The sequence below is a fragment of the Zerene cesonia genome, chromosome 6, assembly GCF_012273895.1.
Source record: "Zerene cesonia ecotype Mississippi chromosome 6, Zerene_cesonia_1.1, whole genome shotgun sequence".
In the NCBI taxonomy this organism is placed as follows: domain Eukaryota; kingdom Metazoa; phylum Arthropoda; class Insecta; order Lepidoptera; family Pieridae; genus Zerene; species Zerene cesonia.
In genome coordinates this window covers 5,240,332-5,259,480 of record NC_052107.1, presented here as the reverse complement: position 1 = coordinate 5,259,480, position 19,149 = coordinate 5,240,332, and the positions used below count along the sequence as shown (strand labels likewise).

General features: G+C 31.8%; 2 protein-coding genes across 2 annotated transcripts in view; one reads left to right on the top strand and one right to left on the bottom strand.

Annotated features, from left to right (window-relative positions):
* LOC119840373 overlaps nt 1-13,730 on the top strand; it is a 23,998-nt gene extending 10,268 nt beyond the window's left edge. Inside the window, 21 exon segments of the mRNA XM_038366964.1 lie at nt 354-638; nt 847-990; nt 1,229-1,411; nt 1,514-1,645; nt 2,151-2,465; nt 2,608-2,922; nt 3,001-3,315; nt 3,566-3,754; nt 4,216-4,356; nt 4,427-4,747; nt 4,943-5,125; nt 8,032-8,163; nt 8,285-8,608; nt 8,730-8,918; nt 9,015-9,152; nt 9,685-9,999; nt 10,134-10,290; nt 10,377-10,543; nt 10,741-11,067; nt 11,248-11,427; nt 11,666-13,730. Of these exon segments, the coding sequence (XP_038222892.1) occupies nt 354-638; nt 847-990; nt 1,229-1,411; nt 1,514-1,645; nt 2,151-2,465; nt 2,608-2,922; nt 3,001-3,315; nt 3,566-3,754; nt 4,216-4,356; nt 4,427-4,747; nt 4,943-5,125; nt 8,032-8,163; nt 8,285-8,608; nt 8,730-8,918; nt 9,015-9,152; nt 9,685-9,999; nt 10,134-10,290; nt 10,377-10,543; nt 10,741-11,067; nt 11,248-11,427; nt 11,666-11,853 (4,640 nt within the window). The 3' untranslated portion in view covers nt 11,854-13,730.
* A 408-nt stretch (nt 13,731-14,138) lies between these two features.
* LOC119840372 (2-acylglycerol O-acyltransferase 2-like) lies at nt 14,139-19,149 on the bottom strand. Its single transcript, XM_038366963.1, has 5 exons — nt 19,024-19,149; nt 17,562-17,789; nt 16,716-17,159; nt 16,008-16,207; nt 14,139-15,525 (listed from the first exon to the last, which is right to left on the bottom strand). Exons 1-5 carry the CDS (start codon nt 19,050-19,052, stop codon nt 15,368-15,370), a joined length of 1,059 nt encoding a protein of 352 aa, XP_038222891.1. The 5' UTR covers nt 19,053-19,149; the 3' UTR covers nt 14,139-15,367.

Below are 19,149 nucleotides of genomic sequence, written 5' to 3'. Positions count from 1 at the left end.
GGGCATATAGACATTGTAACACTTCACTACCGTTTATTAATAAGTGACGCTAAATATAGAACTTTTGCACAGGAGTTTGTGAATAGCACATGGTTTTGATGATCCCAGAATGAATGGATTTTATAATACTTTTCAGGAATTGATAAATTATTTTTCATAGACATATCCATGACCTACCTAGATTAGGTACTGAAACATTTGTCTCCTTTAGTTAAACTAGAGATAATAATAATAATATAGAAAATATCCAAGCGTCCACCTCTTTAGTGCAGCACTATCACCATCACTTGCACGACACAACGCTTTTAAAGCACACACTTTATTAACTCTATTTTAACACACGATTACCTAAGCAATGGCTTAACTGCACTGCTTCGAGTCCTTTACGAGGCATGACATAGACACGATTATAATAAACAATACGCAAGTTTTATAATGTTTTGCAAATTTTACAGATAAGCCGGAATGCAAGAAGTGCGCGAAGGCACTCCAAGAGCTTGAAAACATTGATGATGAAGCTGACCAGCTTGGTATAGGCTTCGTGAAGATCCACGACGAGGAACTAGCCGAAGAGTACAGCCTTGGCGAGTTGCCAAGACTTGTGTACTACAGGCATCAGATACCTATTATCTATGAAAGTTGGTGACTCATTTTTTCTGACGTATTTATTACGAAATCAAATATCTGTAAGACAAGTGTTATTTATGTACCCTTACAATTTCTTCATCATGTTGATATGTTTTCTATTAATAAGAAATCAGTTTTATTTCTTACACATTAAATTCAGGCTTTCAACTAATAAAAAGAAAGGTGTAAAATAAGTTCATACATTTTTTTTCAATTTAGGTGAACTCAGTAGAGAAGAAGACGTACTGGAATGGCTCATTGCTAATAAATCGACTGGGGACGAAGAAGATGTTATCGAAGATGTCACATCCAAAACGCTAAACACGCTTATAGGAAATGTGGACAATCTTGTTGTGCTTTTCTGTAAGTATCTAGTTAAATATTTTCTTCGATATTAAATATATGTGTATATATAAATGACCTGAAACGATGAACCACCACGAATTAAAAATTCTAGCTTTTTCAGTATAAATTTTGTTTTTGCGTAGACAATTTTAATGAACACAAAATAATATAGCTGGTATTGTATCGCAATGTTATTAAGGATATTGCAGTTTGTGTTTTAAATATAAACATCATTAATACCATTGCACATTTTCAGATGACCATGGTGATGAAGAATCAATGACAGTTTTAGAAGAATTAGAGAAAATAGATGATGATTGCGATCGCCATGGTATTCAGTTTGTAAAAATCGACGATAAGAAAGCAGCAAGAGAATTTGGTATCGATGACGTCCCTTCAATCGTCTACTTCGAGAAACAAATCCCCAATGTTTACGATGGTAAGTTTTATATAACAATGACTAAATTAACACTGTTACAATTTGATTTTAATAAATATTAATATTAAATACCTTAAATATCTATCTATTAAATATAAACAGGTGACCTTGAGAATGAAGAGGAGATGTTGGAATGGCTAGTAAGTCAATTGGAAAAAGATGAAATTGAAGACGTCACGGATGAAATGTTGGACCGTCTCATCAAAGATGGAAAAACTGTTGCTGTTTTATTCTGTAAGTGCTATATTTTATTACAAAACAAGCTTTTGCCCGCAGCTTCGCATGCGTTGATTCGAAGTAGTTTATTAGTTATGATACATATAAACCTTCCTATCAAATTACTCTATCTATTAAAAAACTAAATCCGTTGCGTATTTTAAAAGATTTAAGCATACATAGGAAAATAGGGACAGAAAAAGCGACTTTGTTTTATACTATGTAGTGATTATATTTTTTGTGGATGTTCACTGGAACCCCGAGGCTTATAAAGTTTGCCTTATGAATTTAAAAGTTCAAAAATTTAACACTATTCAACCGATCTTATTTGAAAAAACTCCCTATATTTCATTTGTGAAAAGAAGTTTTGATATTACATCTACACAGATCTTTTCACAAGAAATATAATCTACGTTTTTCGCAGTCTTGTATAAATTGTACAAGTTCAATAAAAAATTACATGGCGTTGTATGAAAATAAAAAGACACTTGTTGTTGTAACTTATAATAATTTTTATTTGCAGATGACAACAATGACCGCAAGTCACAAAAAGTATTAAATGAGCTAGAAAACATTGACGATGAATGTGATACTCTGGGCATTGCGTTTGTCAAAATCGATAATGATGAAGAGGCTAAGGAATACGGAATTGAAAAAGTCCCAACTTTACTATACTTTGAAAAGGGAATTCCAACATATTATGAAGGCAATTTGGAAGAAGAGGAAAAGGTCTTGGCTTGGTTGAAACATCAAACTGAAAGTGATGAAATTGAAGACATCACTGATGAAATGCTCGATTTAATTATTGAAAAAATGCCATATGTAGCCGTATTGTTTTGTAAGTATGCTTTAATAAAATTGAAAAAAAACTTAGAGTAACAATTTTACATTAGAGTTTAAATTTAAATAATTTTTAAACTTTTCAAATGTATTGCACTGTTTGTAAATAGTATACATTAATTTATTTGTAACAATTTTAGATGACAAGGATCAAAAGAAAAGTCAAAAGATTCTAGCAGAATTAGAAAACATCGATGATGAATGTGATCAAAATGATATTGCCTTTGTAAAGATTGATGATGATAACGAGGCTAAAGAATATGGTATCGAAACCGTACCTACAATGGTATTCTTCGAAAAGGGTATTCCACACGTATACGAGGGTGACTTGATGAAAGAAGACGAGCTTTTGGGATGGTTGATTCATCAAAAACGTCACAGTGAAATACCTGAAGTTACCGATGAAATGATGGACAAACTTATCGATAGTACCAAGTACTTGGCCGTTATATTTTGTAAGTTTGTTATTTTCATTGTAATAAATGTATTTTATTTGAATCCAATAAGAAAATATTAGTAATTTCATATTCCAGATGATAAAGATGACAAGCAAGATATTAGAATTTTAAATGAACTGGAAAATATTGACGACGAGTTAGAAAAAGAGGGAATTGTTATTGTGAGAATGGACAACGATCAAGAAGCTAAGGAATTTGGAATTGATCACCTGCCAACATTAGTTTACTTCGAAGAGAACATTCCTGCTATTTATGAAGGAGATCTCATGAATGAAGATGAAGTACTGGCGTGGTTGATAGAACAAAAAAATAGTGCAACTATTGAAGAAGTTACCGATGAAATTTTAACAGACCTTATTGAAGAGCACGAATATGTCGTCGTATATTTCAGTAAGTCAAATAAAGCAAATTTTTCGGCAATCGTATATTTGTTATTTATGTTTACATAGTTAGTCGTTGAAGTAGAAGTCTTGCAGTCACTGAAAAATATATTTTCATCTTTGATTGTATTTATATGCTTTTTTAAATCTTGCATTTATAATGAATATTCTTTAACATTGTCTTGATTTGACAGTCTAGTCTATAATTTAGATTTGTATTTAAAACTATTCAGAAAAACATAAGTCTTATTTATTTACAGGTGGTAATTGCGAAGAAGGTGAGGAATGTGATAATATCTTGGAAGAATTAGAAAACATTGACGATGAATTGGATGAAACTGGGATTATATTTGTCACAACTGAAGATGTGTCGCTTGCCAAGAAATATGGAATAAAAACATTCCCTGCACTGGTTTTCTTCAGAAACAAGGAACCTCTTATTTATAAGGGTAAGAAACGAAAACTGATTTTGTACGTAAACATACATAAAAAAATCCCACGATATAGCAATAATGCAACAATAATATTACATGCTATATCATAAGATATGAAGTATTATAGATCATAATTCTAAAATTAATTAAAATCACACTATTATTATAAATGTGAAAGGTTGTAGGTTTAGATGTTTGCTCATCAATCACGCTGAAGATACTTTTTAATTAAATACTCCCTTGGGATAAATAGGAATCTTGATATCTGGAGCCGGGACGATTCTAGTGATTCATAAAAAAAATCATCCTTAGATAACTTGATGATTGCTTGAGAAATTTTGAAAGAATAGAATTTTTTTTTTATTCTTTCAAAATTTCTCATTTATAAAGCATTTCAATGCTATAAAACTAAAAATTAAATTGATGATTGCTTGTTAATATTAAGGATAATTTCAAATATGTTTTGCTATTTTAAGGTGACATTGAGGATGAGGATGAAGTTCTAGCATGGCTCACTGATGAAGATACTCTTGAAATACCCGGAAAAATTGAAGAAGTGAACTCTAGAATGTTAGAAAAAATTTTGGAAGAAAACGACCACGTTGTAGTCTTCTTTTGTAAGTAACTTTATTGTTTTTTTAAGGTTATTTTTCCTGATCATCTTTATTTTAAATCTCTTTTTTTAAGACAAGGAAGGTGATAAGAAATCCCAGAAAATCCTCAGTGAGTTGGAGAATATTGACGATGAGTGTGAAGAAGAAAACATTGACTTTATCAAAACATCCGATGACGGCGTTGAAAAAGAATATGACTTACCAGGATTACCGGCATTGGCCTTCTACCGGCATAAGTTTAGAACCATATATGAAGGCGACTTAATGCATGAAGAAGCTATTCTTAAATGGGTTTTAGATCTTCAACACTCACAGCCAGAAGTTATAGAAAATGTGGACAGGAAAACGTTAAAAGATTTAATCAATGACGTAGAGCATCTAGCAGTATTTTTCTGTGAGTTTATATTTTTTGTTTATGTATCACCTAGGTATCTATTATTTCTAATGTGCTTTTAAAATTTTAATAGTTTTCTATTATTAATAGCTTTTCTCATAAACAGATTGTATTTAAAAACGCGGGATGATTAAATTTCACAATTCGTCATTAATAAAAATTATTGTTAAAATGGTCATTCTGGTTAATTTACAGATAATGATGATTGTGATACATGTGACGAAATTTTGGAAGAATTAGAAACAATTGATGATGATACAGACAAACACGGTATCCAATTTGTAAAATCAAAGGATTCTAAGCTCGCATCGGATATTGGTATATTTAGTTTCCCAGCATTAGTATACTATGAAACTGGGGTTCCTATTATGTATGATGGTGAGTTTTTTAAAAGAAAATGTGTCTTCCATTAATATGGAATAGGCTCCAATATATTGAAAAATACAAGTGAAGTATTTTGACATGTTCCATACAATTCCTTGTCTCTAACTACCTCAAAACTCTAAGATGCTTGTCTGTTTATAGGTGACTTAAAGAACGAAAATAAGGTTCTCCAGTGGCTTATTGATCAAAAAAGTAAGAACCCACATCCATTATAAAAATTTGTAACGTATTATTACTATAAAACTTTCAATATTATGTATAAATAATACTATAAAATAAATGTTACATGCATGACATCATTCCAAACATTTCAATATGTTTAGAGATGTGTTTAATTGTACGCCTTAAATGCTAGATGTTTGAGCTACGTCATTTTGCATGATAGTTACTAATGCCTGCAGGTGAGGATACCCACCGATATATAAACAAAGCTAATAGTTACAATGGCCAATGCAGATGGTAATATAACTGGGTCTCAACAAGGCATTATTATGCTATATACGATATAAAATGTATTAAATGGAAAAGACTGGAAACTGTGAAGGTGGTTTTTCCAGGGGCTGTTCCAAGCAAATTTCAACAGCGAAGCAAGAGTGCGAATCTGCGAAATCGGAAAAAATATGACGATGATACTGACGACGATGACGATGACAATAAACACGACAACATAAAAGGTGACCTTAAAACAAAAAATACTGGGAAACTCATTAAAATGCCAAATTTGAAAGTACGATTCCCTGGTCGAAATGTAGCGGATAGTAAAAATAGAAAGAAAGCTGTTGAAAGTGATGATGATGATGATGATGATTATAATGACGATGACGATGATGATGACGATGACGACGACAATGATGATGAAGATGATGACGATGATGACGATGAAGAACAGAATGATGACGATGATGACAGTGATAACGACAATGACGATGACGAAGACGATGAGGAAGAAGAAGATGATGATGAGGACGATAATGATGATGATGAAAATGAAGATAGATTAGAAAATAAGTACAAAATCAGTACAGTAGCCCGCCGCTTTATTAGCGATAGTGATGATGATGATGATGATGATGATGACGACGATGATGAGGATTTTGACAATAGTATAAAAATCAATATTGCAGGTAATTGAGTAGAGATAAATATGTAGACAGGTCCCTGCACGGAAGCACAGATGTTCCCCAGTTACACATCTGCATGGTCGATTCAGAACCCGCATGGGTCCATTACACCAGCTGTTGCCTGCAGTCATTCGCGAACGCTTAGCAATTTACAACTTCTTAAACTCTTATATTTACTAACATAACATTTAGGATTAATAGCGCGCCCTTACAAGCGCGTAGTTAATTTTAAATATGCATTATATTAACGCAAGTAACTATTATTTTGAATTGACTGTATACCGGGTATAAACAATAAATTTTTACTGACTGCAGGCGATCGCTGTTTCTACATTGGATTGGGGGCGAAACCGGCCGTTCCAAAAATCACTTACGAACCATACCAGTGCTGTCCTACTAAAATTCAGAGTCCAACAAAAGTAGCCAAGGCGACACCGACGAAAGTTCCAGCGAAGAAACTGGGGAAGGACAAACAAATAGTACCAGAGAAACCAACTAAAGGGAAAAACAAGGCACTTGCCAAGCCAGAGAAAGCTGGCAAAGGAAAAAAAGGTTTATTCGACTCTGAAAACATTTGGTGGTGGTAAAGAAATAAATAGTGTAGTACTAGCAGTTATATAAATAAATGATGTTGTTGTTAGAAGCGCGTGCGCGTATCAAGTGGACACGAACGTGTTTTAAATGCTCACCAAAGGATAACTTCTTAATAACTTATAGTTACCTGATACGATCTAACGCTGCATCATATCCTATGCTATTATTAACATTGGTCATTAGTAACCTCGTGTCCCTTGGTCCTTGCAAGCACTTGGCGAGGTGTTTATTGTATTTATTATTGCACTTTGACTTTAACTTTACAAGTTGCAAAATACTTAATGTTTAAATCGTGACCGCAGTCCATAGCTATCCAGATCTAAATATATTTTTAAGCACGAAGCTTTTGTTTTGTAATTAATATTTTGTTCGTTAAAATTTAGTCATAAAAATATTGGGATACTTAGAAACTTTGTAAGATGATGTATAAATCGTTATATTGATTGTAAATTTTATTCCAATATTAGAAATTAATGACGGAACAAATGAATCTATACAGAGGCATTTTAACTTCTCTTACTTTGCCATCTTGAAAGACTTATCGATGTAAGGATTTCATGCTCATGAATAGTTTTCTAGTTTTCATAAAAACTCATATTACATTACTTTTAATTCTTACTTTTATATTATTTATATATTATAGTTTTATTAATTTTCAAATGCAATGTTAGTATTAACATAATTGTCGATTACATACTTATTTATTACCAGGTATTATTTATATTAATAGCTGAAGTTTATTAGTGAATCAATTATATAATATTTATACACATATATATATTTTATATAAGATAGTTGTCGCAATAATTAATACCGCTAAAGCCTGTGAGTCTGTATACTTAAGTGCTGGCGTTGTGAACAATGTTATAATTGTAGTGTTTGATCGACATTACGCATGAATGTTATTTATTTTATTTATTAATAACGTTTTGTTGAATCTGTTGAGACGACGCTGGTACAATATTTTGTTAAATAAATACATTTTATTAATTACTTATATTTTATTAAAAAATACACGAATGATGTCAGCATGGTATTGCAATAGTTGTCCACGCATGTCATTCATTGGATGTTAAATGGTGAGTTTTTAAAATATACAAGTCATAAAATGGATGTGGTTTCTTGTCTTTTTTTATGATTTTTCTCAGGGCTTTCAGTATTGAAATAACGATAGAACTATTTTAGGAAATCTATTTGACGAGAACGAAGTGCTTGATTGGATGGTAAAACAGAAAGAAGATGAGAGCATTGAAGAAATTGACAGAGACACACTATTTAAATATATTGAGACTAAGGAGTTTCTCGCAGTTGTATTTTGTAAGTATAACATCGTAAACATTATATGTTATATGTTCCTACATAGTGTTTTATTATGGTACATATCCTCGAAACTGGATTGTCCTATATATTATATTATATAAAACTTGCGTTATTTCAGATAAGGAAGAAGATCCCGGCAGTCCAAGAATACTTCGACACGTAGAACTTATAGACGACGAAGCAGCGGAATATGGTATAAAAATTACGAAGTGTAGCGATCGCCTAATGGCTAAGAAGTACGGTTTCAGAAATCCTCCTGGCATTACTTACTTTAGAAAAACCAAGTATATTAACTACGATGGTGATATAGACGATGAAGAAGAAATCTTAGACTGGTTAACAAATCCGGAAAATATGGAATTAACGGATCACATCGAGAAAGTTAACAGTAAAATGTTTCAAAAAATTCGACAAACATCTGACTATGTTGCCGTCTTCTTTTGTGAGTAACTCGTTTTAATTACTAATTGTTTGCACATTATTCTATAAGTTATAATTAATGACGGATACACATGTTGCATAATAAAAATATTATTTGATATTGCATATATTACATGTTTTAGACAGTAATGACTGCAAACAATGTCCCAGAGTGCTGGCTGAAATCGAGCATATAGATGACGATGCGGACGGCGCTGGAATCAATTTTGTGAAGATAGATGATAGACAAATGGCCAAAGAATATGGCGTTTTTGCCTTACCTGCAGTGCTTTTCTTTAAAATGGGATCTAAAGACCCTGTGATATATGCTGGTAATTATAACTTACTAAGCTATGCTATGATGTGTTTGTGAATGTTAAAATATTAATGTTCATGAAATAAGTTTTCAAATGATTGTGCTATTTCAGGTGATCTATATGATGAACAACAATTACTAAGCTGGCTTTTGGTTCAAAAAAATCCAGCTGGTGACGTTATCGAAGCCCTCGAGGGACAAGAACTTTTAGATCTTATTGAGGAATCAAATTCGATAGCTGTATACTTTTGTGAGTTACCTTTATTTTTTTTCAATATGAGTGAATTTAAATCGTCGAAAACTTTTATACACTTTTCGGAACGAGATACAGCAAAATAACTAAGTAAAAAATTTTATACCTTTTTTTATATAATAAATACAATTTACTTTCTAATAGGGAACAAAACATTATGTGAACTATGTAATGCAAAAGCAACGCAAAAACCAACAAAAAAAGGCAAAGATCGTCAAGAGGACGAATTACAGGAAGTTGAGGGTACTCTTCTTCGAATAATTTAATGAATTCCACTGTAGACGTTGATGTAGTTAAAAATCTTCATTTATGCATCGAGCATGCAGCATGTGTTTTGTCACACTCACAGTATTGTCCTGCATATTATGTTCTGTTTCAGCCCTGTCCTGAAAATCTGTTTACATCCATCATATTTTATGTAGATAGTCCGATCTTTGGTTTCCAATAGAGATAAGTTTATGTACCTGGTGTGTACCTTATGTAATGTGTTCAATAATTTTGTTATAAATAATTTCTATAAAAATTACAGATTCTTTGGATTGTGAGCAATGTGCTGGTATTTTAGAAGAGTTAGAAAATATTGATGACGATTGTGATAGACATGGAATCAAATTTGTTAAAACTCAAGACTATGCCATTGCCGAATCATATGGCGCAACCGATTTTCCGGTTTTGGTTTATTTTGAGAAAAATATTCCAAATGTGTATGAAGGTTCTTTAGCGGAAGAAGAAGAAGTTCTCCAGTGGTTGATAACTCAGAAAACTGAGGACCGGATAGAACTTATAACTAGAGTAATGCTAGAAAAAATGGTTGATGAGACGCAATATCTAGCTGTGTACTTCTGTAAGTATTAACATTGAAGGTTTAGTATATTAAAGTAGTTTAAATATATTCTTATTATAGACAATACATAAGAATATCTATACAAATAAGCCAAAATATAAAACAGCAAGTATAAGTTGTTCTAATAATTTCAGATAAACTTAATTGCCATATTTGTGATCACATTCTTGAAGAGCTGGAGAAAATTGACGACGAGTGTGACGTTTACGGGATCCACATGGTAAAAATTCAGGATCCTCAGCTTGCTAAAAGATACTCTATTAAAACTTTCCCAGCTATGGTTTATTTCAGGTAAAGAATAATTTTAAAATTCAAACATTGACGATATTGAAATTATACCAAAAGCTTATGAATTTATTATATATATTTATCTACAGGAACGGAAATCCTCTCCTATTTGAAGGTGATTTACAAAATGAAGAATCGATCCTAGAGTGGCTTGTTGATGATGATAACCGTGAGTTAGCTGATGAAATAGAATCAGTTAACGATAGAATGCTGGAGAGGTTATTATACGAGTCGCATTTACTAGCTGTATTTTTCTGTAAGTTGGAATTTATAAACGACTTCGTTTAGATCAAACATTTATAAATAAGAAAGGATACGAAAATAAGCAAAATTTAATAATATGTCAGTTTCATCAGTTTCATCATATTTAATAATATGTCATTCATCAAAATTTTAACCTTCGCCAATATCAACTATTTAGAACAATGCATATCTATTATTATTATATTTTAGATGACGATGAAGATTGCCCTGAATGCCAAGAAATTCTGGAGGAGTTAGAACAGATAGATGGAGAAGTAGATCAATTTGGTATCGACTTTGTAAAAATTGCGAGCGCTGAGGCAGCTGCACAATACAATATAGTTAACATACCATCATTGGTATATTTCCGCAAACGAACCCCTATGTTTTATGATGGAGACCTTCATCAAGTGGATAGAGTACTTCAGTGGCTAACGTCTCAAGAAGTCTTTGAAATTAAAAACGAAATTGAAGAAGTTAATCGCAAAATGCTTGACAAGCTCCTAGATGAAAACGAATTTTTGGCAGTTTATTTCTGTAAGTCTTATACAACATATCTCATGTTATTCCATTTCATTCCATTTAAATGCGTCGCTTCACTATCGCTTTCTTTTATCCTTGCATCATATAATAAGGATAACTATCCCTGTATAACTGGCATTAAATATTATAAATAATTCCATGATAATGCTTTCTAATTGTGTATATTTGATTTAGATGAGAATTCAGCTGAAAGTCGCATCGTTTTGGATAAACTGGAAAACATAGACAGTGAGACTGACAACCTTGACATAACATTTGTTAAAATGCACGACCCCCGCTACGCCCGTAAATGGGGCGTCACGAAACTGCCAGCTATTGTTTATTTCAGGAAACGATTTCCAAGTATATACAGAGGTGAGAATTCAAAATCTGTTAATACTGTATGTAAGAATGTTATTTACATTGTAATAATACATATTATCTTTTAGGCCATTTAAAATTTATAATCACTCTAATGTTATTTTTCCTGTAATAGATCGAAAAAAGAACATGAAATTTTTCTTAAACATAATGAACTGTAATTTTTTTCACAATTTTTAAACAGTTATTATTTTTTACGCTAGTAATAACATATTGAATTTGTATCTTTCAGGTGACGTCATGGCAGAAGACGAAGTACTGGAATGGCTCCGAAAAAATAGATTTAGGCAACCAGAACTGAACATATTCATGTACGCGTTGATAGCTTTGTCAATAGCGTTCGTTATGTACACGGCGTTCTTACTTCAGTGTTTCAAACCCTCCCCAAGCACAACTACACAACATCCCAAACAAGCGTGAACGTGACTCTTTACAGACATTTAAAAAACGCCATTTTATGGTTTGTACAATAAGTTTTTGTGCCAAGTGCAATACTAGTCCGGCAATTTATTGAATTAGTCCCGAAGAATGCCGTTATCCGATAAGCTTTTCGAAGCTTTCTAAAAACATGTGCTAATTATTCACAGGTTTAGTAAATACTGAGATAGTCTGAGCAGTTTGTCAGGACTCGTTACATTTTTTTTTTTTGAATTTCAGCTAGCTTCCATGCTGATACACTGCCAACTCGATTTTCCAAAACATATATGCATCATATGTAACTTTTTGTACAGCCGTACTTACATTTTTGGGAACAAATTGGAAACTTGACAACTATATGTTTATTTTGCTGAAATAAATAAAATTGTGGGCTCCTATAAAAATATTCCAGGCGTTTAAATATTTATTTAGTTTTGACTTGATATAAAAAATTGGTTCGACAACATAGCCTGGATTTATGCAAGCCATATTACTATTATTTAAATATAGCTATTTTATAGTTTCAAAACCACTCGGATAAAAAATTGGTATTAACTAATAGAAATTACTTTCCCGTGATAAGTTTTACAACCTATATAGTGATAAATTATAACGACATAAATATGATATAAAGGTATACGAGTACAGTATAATATACATTTTTCAGTTCATTTTTATTCAGAATTTTTTAGAACATGCTATAAAACACATACCTACTAGTATCAAAAGTGTTATATTATATTTATTCCGCTGTTCCAATAAGTCCTACTTTGTATAAGGTTTTATATTATCAGCATTTTCATAATCGTATGCTCGTACAGGTGCAAATAACGGACCTTGTAAAATATAAATATTTGTTACAATAGAGATAGTTATAGCGCAGAATTGACACCACGACGGATACCAAGTAGATTATGTTAATATTTTTTTTTAATTACGTTGGTACCTTAGATATGAAATATATCTAATGCTATATTTAATACGTTGAAGAGTCAAAATGGCGGCAAAAGAGAGGAATTATAAAAAAACTAATTGTAATACAAGTATATTGTTGTGTATTTCGCTTTTGCAAATGTAACAAACACTACGGAAGTCAATTTGCACCTGTGGAATAGAGCTTTAATGAAAAATATATTTAAGATTTTCTTTTTAATTAAGTGTTAAGTTTTTAAATAAATACGCCTAGGGGCGCAGATGCCACTCATTTGCTATTTTTAAATCAATGATCGATCTTTAAGGAATAAGGATTGATATTTTGTTTACCATAATTGCGCCTCTCAAAGACATTTAGCAATGCTAACGTAGTTTTTTTACATATCTCTTTCTGTTTTATATTATCTGTGTCATATATGGGCGGGGGCACCCGCATTTTGCCTTGTTGTCGCCTATTACTCTTACAGTTTTCAATAGAGCTCTTTCAAAAACTGGATAACTTGGCATCATGCCCACCTTTTCTATCATTCCCGCTCTTTTTATTTCTCTATGTACTTATCTATGGTTTTCAGATTGCAAAGCTATCGTTTTTTTCAAATGCTTCTAAGTATCGTTATTAGCAGTACTATAAATATCGTTCATAATTAATATTCGTTCATTTTCATTATAAAATAACTTTCATGAATAATATTGTTTTGCTTCTAACATGATTCATTTTTTACAGTTTTGCAAACTGTATAATCTTCGATCATCAAGAATGTTGTATTTCTGTTTTTTATTCGTGTAAATGGACGGTGTTGCGATGTTATATTTAAGTGGCCCCATTCACTTTGGGATATTGCGATTTTGCTCAAAGGAATTCGCAAACACGTTCGTATATAAAATCTGTAAGTGCTGTATATAAATGTAAATAATGAAAACTGTAAAAATAAAAATAGTAAAATTTATGGAACTTTTATTTTGTACACTGCCTTGAATCAGAGTTAGCATTACGATAATAAAGCAAAGAAAGATTTATCACATTAACGGGAAACACATTGATTAAATATAAAAAAATGATATGGAATATAGAGGGAAGAAATAAGAGCCAGAGATTTTAAATAAAATATTTAAGCATTATTAAGTTTATGAATCCCAAGAATGTTAGAAGAAATTTATATGGTAGCCGTATTTAAAAGTTTTTGTATTTGATATCAATTAAAGACACCCACAATCCAAGTGTTAAAAAAAATCTACGCAGTAAAATTTGTTTTATTTATAATTATAAACAATTATCTTGAACGCAATCATTAATTTTCCATCGCATAATTGCCGATAACAAAAAGGCATCATCATAGTCATCCTTTAATCAGATGAAGAAAACTAAAAAAAAATAAAAAAGTTCGAAACTCTTCGAAAAAAATCAAATCGAGAACCAATATAGGTATAACAAACATCATTTGTACCTTTAAAGCATAATTTCATAATGATATGTGATAACACAGGTATCCCTACTACTAATCCGTCTGTTCGTTTTTTATTCGCCTCTAAACCACCAATCTGATTTGGATGAAATTTGATAGATAGTATGAAGTATTTGTGACTCATTAAAGGACATAGAATCCGATAGGATAGTTTTTATCCCGGAAATCCCACGGGAACGGAAGTTATGTGGCAAAAGCCCAGAAGGGCTGTTTATTTTTCATTTGTCTGGGCGGCAATAATAAAGAAAGCTAGTACCTTTTTAATATTAAAAGCTTGATTCACCTGTATCCAGAAAATGAGATTAAACCTATTTTTTTGTTTTAATTTACATCAATTCTAAGGCGTAATATGTTACACATGAACCTTTCAATTTTTACATATATATAACAAAATCATTAACAAATACAATCCATAAAGTATTGAAATAGGTTCTGTCTTTATTTTATAAGAAAGCCAAACTACATTTTTTGTACTGTTACAATAACTTACAATTTATTTAAATTTACATATACTTAGTTATGAATTCTACTTCTTAGATTCTACTCAGTACTATTAATACCCCTTTTTACAACAAAATCTATGTAAGGAAACAAAGATCGCCGACGGATTTTTTTTTATTGCGAATAAAACTTTGTTTTATGACCCAGTGAATTAGAAGCTTGTTGTGGCAAAGCAAATTTTATTACTACTAACTATAAAATACTTTTCATTTGTATATTGCATCTACCTATTCAGACCAAATGGTCAATAAACAAATTTACAATATTATATAACTACACTTAAATATCTCTTTACACTATTCATAAATACACGTATTTATTCATATTACTTTATATATATGTCGTGCTAATTGTAGATAAAGATAGATATATTAGGTAGGAAATTATAAAACCTATCCAGTAAAAAATAATTTACGAACATAACAGCATTTCTTTTTACAGAAATCTCAAAAAAATCAAATGATTAAGATAATTCTTAATTGACTTTTAATAATTGTAGATATTTTTTTTATCATATATATTTCATCATCCAGGCTAATAAAAACTCTGTGACTGTATGACCATATATGACTTCAACATGCGTTTTTAATCTACTGATATACGAGTCAACCGTTCCACACTTATGTAATAATCAAAGAAATGTTTTCATGATTTTTCAAATATTTAGGTTTTTCTGTCTCAAATAGGTCTATGAGCCGCTTTGTAAATTCTGCATGTAGAGCGTCTACTTCTTCATCAGTTGGGTCGAGGTTCCTTTGTACCTCCAATGGTTTGCCAACTGTAAAACAAAAATTGATAATTAGATAAGCAATGGGTAAATAATTTGACTTCTACAAAGTATCCTTATTAAGCCGTAAATAATGCTTGGTTTAAATAATAAAAATGATGTCAGCTGAAAACTGGAAATGCATTTTTATTTTAGAGAGCCTCGTAAAGCTCAAATGATTTAACATAAGCAAATTACAAATCACAAATTACGGACTCCCTCTTCTATGTTATATTACGAAATTCGACTTTTTTTTGCTTCACGTAATAATAATAAATAAGTATGGTGTGAAATTAAAAGATTTCTTCGTTTTCATTATACGAGTATAAAGAACGTAAAAGACAAGCACAATTTGACAAATGGGCTATCTAACACTGAAAGAATATTTCAAATCGGACCAGTAGTTCCTGAGATTAGTGCGTTCAAACAAACAAACTCTTCGGCTTTATAATATTGGTAAAGATTTAGTATTATAATAAAATAAATATACACACCCACTGTTGTAATAGGTGAGCGTAATGGTAGAACGCCATATGAATACTGAAACAGTCCCCGTCCAATCGGGAACATTGGAGATATTCCGGTTAATTTACGGACTCGCTCCTGAAAGCGACGCAAATAACTATCCTCAGGATTATGGGGGGGACGGAACACGTCTGTTTCACCGAACGAAAAAACTGGTACCAATGGTGCTCTGAAAAATATTAATTGTTAATAAATATAAATATTTTTAATGTGGTAGTCGAGTACACTTCGGCACGAATCGGGCCAGCTTGCACCTGGAAAGTACCACACATTATTTTCCTTATCCTTCCTTTTTTTTCCTTTCCTTCTTTCCTCTCGTCAATATTTTTTCTTTCTTAATCCCTTACTAATTAAGTCGGCAATCCATTTGTATAGGCGTGAGGTCTGTAATGGACCTCGCCCCTTCAAATGTTCATGGGCGGTGGTAGCGCTTACCATCAAGCGACCTACCAGCTCCATTGCCGACTATGATATAAAAAAAATTATGTATATGAAAAATATTACATAGAAAAGTTAAATATTTCCGTACTCCTTCGAATATCTATAAGGATCAAAGACTTAAACCTACAGAGGAAATAATATTAATATTAAAAATAAAATTATAAGTACAAATGTTAGATTTGTCTGTAGGTTTTGGATTGTAGGTTACACAGTACAGTAGGTACAAAGTAGCTCACCCAGACTTCATCGCGATGCGAATAAATCCTTTTCTCCTGGTTAAAATAACCTTATATTCTCCAGGATGGGAATCCAGCGCTTCAGCTGCTCCTCCAACAATTAGACACACACATTTTCCTTGATGTCTCTTTTTATCTAACAGGTACAATAAGCTTTCTTGAGACGATGCACAGGTACCAAACGCAAGCAATAGCTCTCGAAAGAATGGTACCAAAAAGTGTCCAGCTAGTGTTATCATATGGCAACTTAATCCTGGGAAAACTTTGTAGAAGTCGAGAGCATTCGTTGCGAATGCCCCAAAGGCACCAGAGCAGACGACTCCATGAGGAAAACAAGCGAAGAGATAATTCTTAGTGGGATCCAAGTCTGTGGTTTTAACTAGTTTGATTGGAAAGTAGTCGCGGTAATATCTCCACCATGTCCAGTTCCTGACCCACTGGATTCTGAAAAGTAGGACTTAATTAATTTTGTCCGAATAAATCAAGTCACAATTTATTTTTAATTAATCAAATCATCCTCATTGACACAATAAAGCGACGGAAATAGAAGATCGTGTAGAAAGATTAGAATCTGTGTTGTTCGTTTCGCTGCAGTGATTTTAATCGTTGTTTTAATGTTTAGAAATTGCATTTGCGACTATAAGAATTACTCGTACATTCAATACGGTCATGGTTGTATGCTCACAATAGATGCTTAAAGTAAAATTTAAAACACGACAGCAAACGAATGTGCGAGTGTAGTATACCTATTTTAGAGCAATGGAATTAAAGATAAGATTTTGGTATATGACCGTACCAATAGTATTATTTAGATTACGTCTGACTGTCAGTTTTTCGAATACTTACACTCTGCCTCCTCTATGGCACACATCTATGTCATTTAGCATCCATACAGCATACAACAGCGCCAAATACCAATAGGAAGAGTACAAAAGCTTAATAAACAATAGCACTGCGAGTGCTTCACTAAATAACACCAGGCAGATCCATCCCGTGGCGGCTAAAGTTTGAAGACGCCTTGAAAGCGGAACGTTTAGCGGGGCCCATTCTACTCCTAGGACTTTTGATATTCGTCTGTAATGGAATATTAATTCATGATTTAAAAAAATTTAGATGGTCGGTTTCGCAATAACGGTTCGTAATAATTGTTTTGTAACCGGCCAATAGATGATAATATTTCAATTTGTAGATTTTAATACATTTGGTTACACACAGGTTTCTGATTAACTTTGAAATTGAATAATCTTGTCTTAACGAAATTGTTAAATTTATTATTAAGGTATTACTCAATCTGATAACGGAAAAAGTCGGTCACTTATCAGTCAATAAACTTTTTGCTTTGTTTGAAGTACCCACTACCTAGGTACCTTTACCTTCGATAAGTGATCGATTCACCTAAAGTTTCCACTTGTGATTTAATTGCATTTTATAAAAGGATGTTAATTTTAATTTCTTAAATGTTTATTTTAAGACTTCATTACATAATCCACATAAAACAAGAAGATCAACTGACATGCTATTACAAAAGAAGGACGAAGTAATTGAAAGAGAGTAATAATGTTTGAAGAGACTGTTCTGAAACTTAGATATTCCTGATATGGTTTTAAAATAGAAAATCCCGTTGTAATCTCTTCGTCTATTTCGGGCCTACTATGGCACGTATAATAGACACTAAGTAATGTAAAATGGAGCATATAAAAAAATATTATATCAAGTTACACCTAAGCCCGCGTAGGTAAGAAAAAGGTTTACAAGTTTTATAAATATATTTTAAATATATACATCGTTTGTCGATAAAACAATCATGTACACAATCAAATACCTGCACGGATCTCAATTGTATGAATTTACTTTAAAAAATAGTAATCTTTATACTAGATTAAAAATAAAAATAAATCAGAAATTTTATTCAATTGAGTTCAGTGGTTTAAGCGTGAAGAAGACACCGATAGACGGATAGTTATTTTCATATTAAAAATTAAATATTAGGTAAGTAGGGGTTTTAATGGTGGAATTTAAACATTAGGTACATAGGTATTGCTTGTATAATAGTATGTTAAATATTTTTAATAATCATTTTATTTCAATTTAACTACTTACTAGTTAAAATTGCAAAATTTAAATCTAAACAACATTCATAAGAAATTACTTGATAACTCATGGCCAACATCAATTTAAATGTCCCCCATTATAAATGTATAAAATAAACACTATTAAATACTGAATGAAGATCGCAATTAGCAAAATACTTCCCAATGTATTCGTTAAAATAATAATACATCTACAATAACAATATAATTCTACTCACAAAAAAATATTCCAAAACATTTGTATCATAATATCATCAGATCACGAGCACGTGTTGAGAAAAACAAATATACGAACTGCTCACGCCACACACCACATGCAACTAATCTCGACAATATTTTATCTG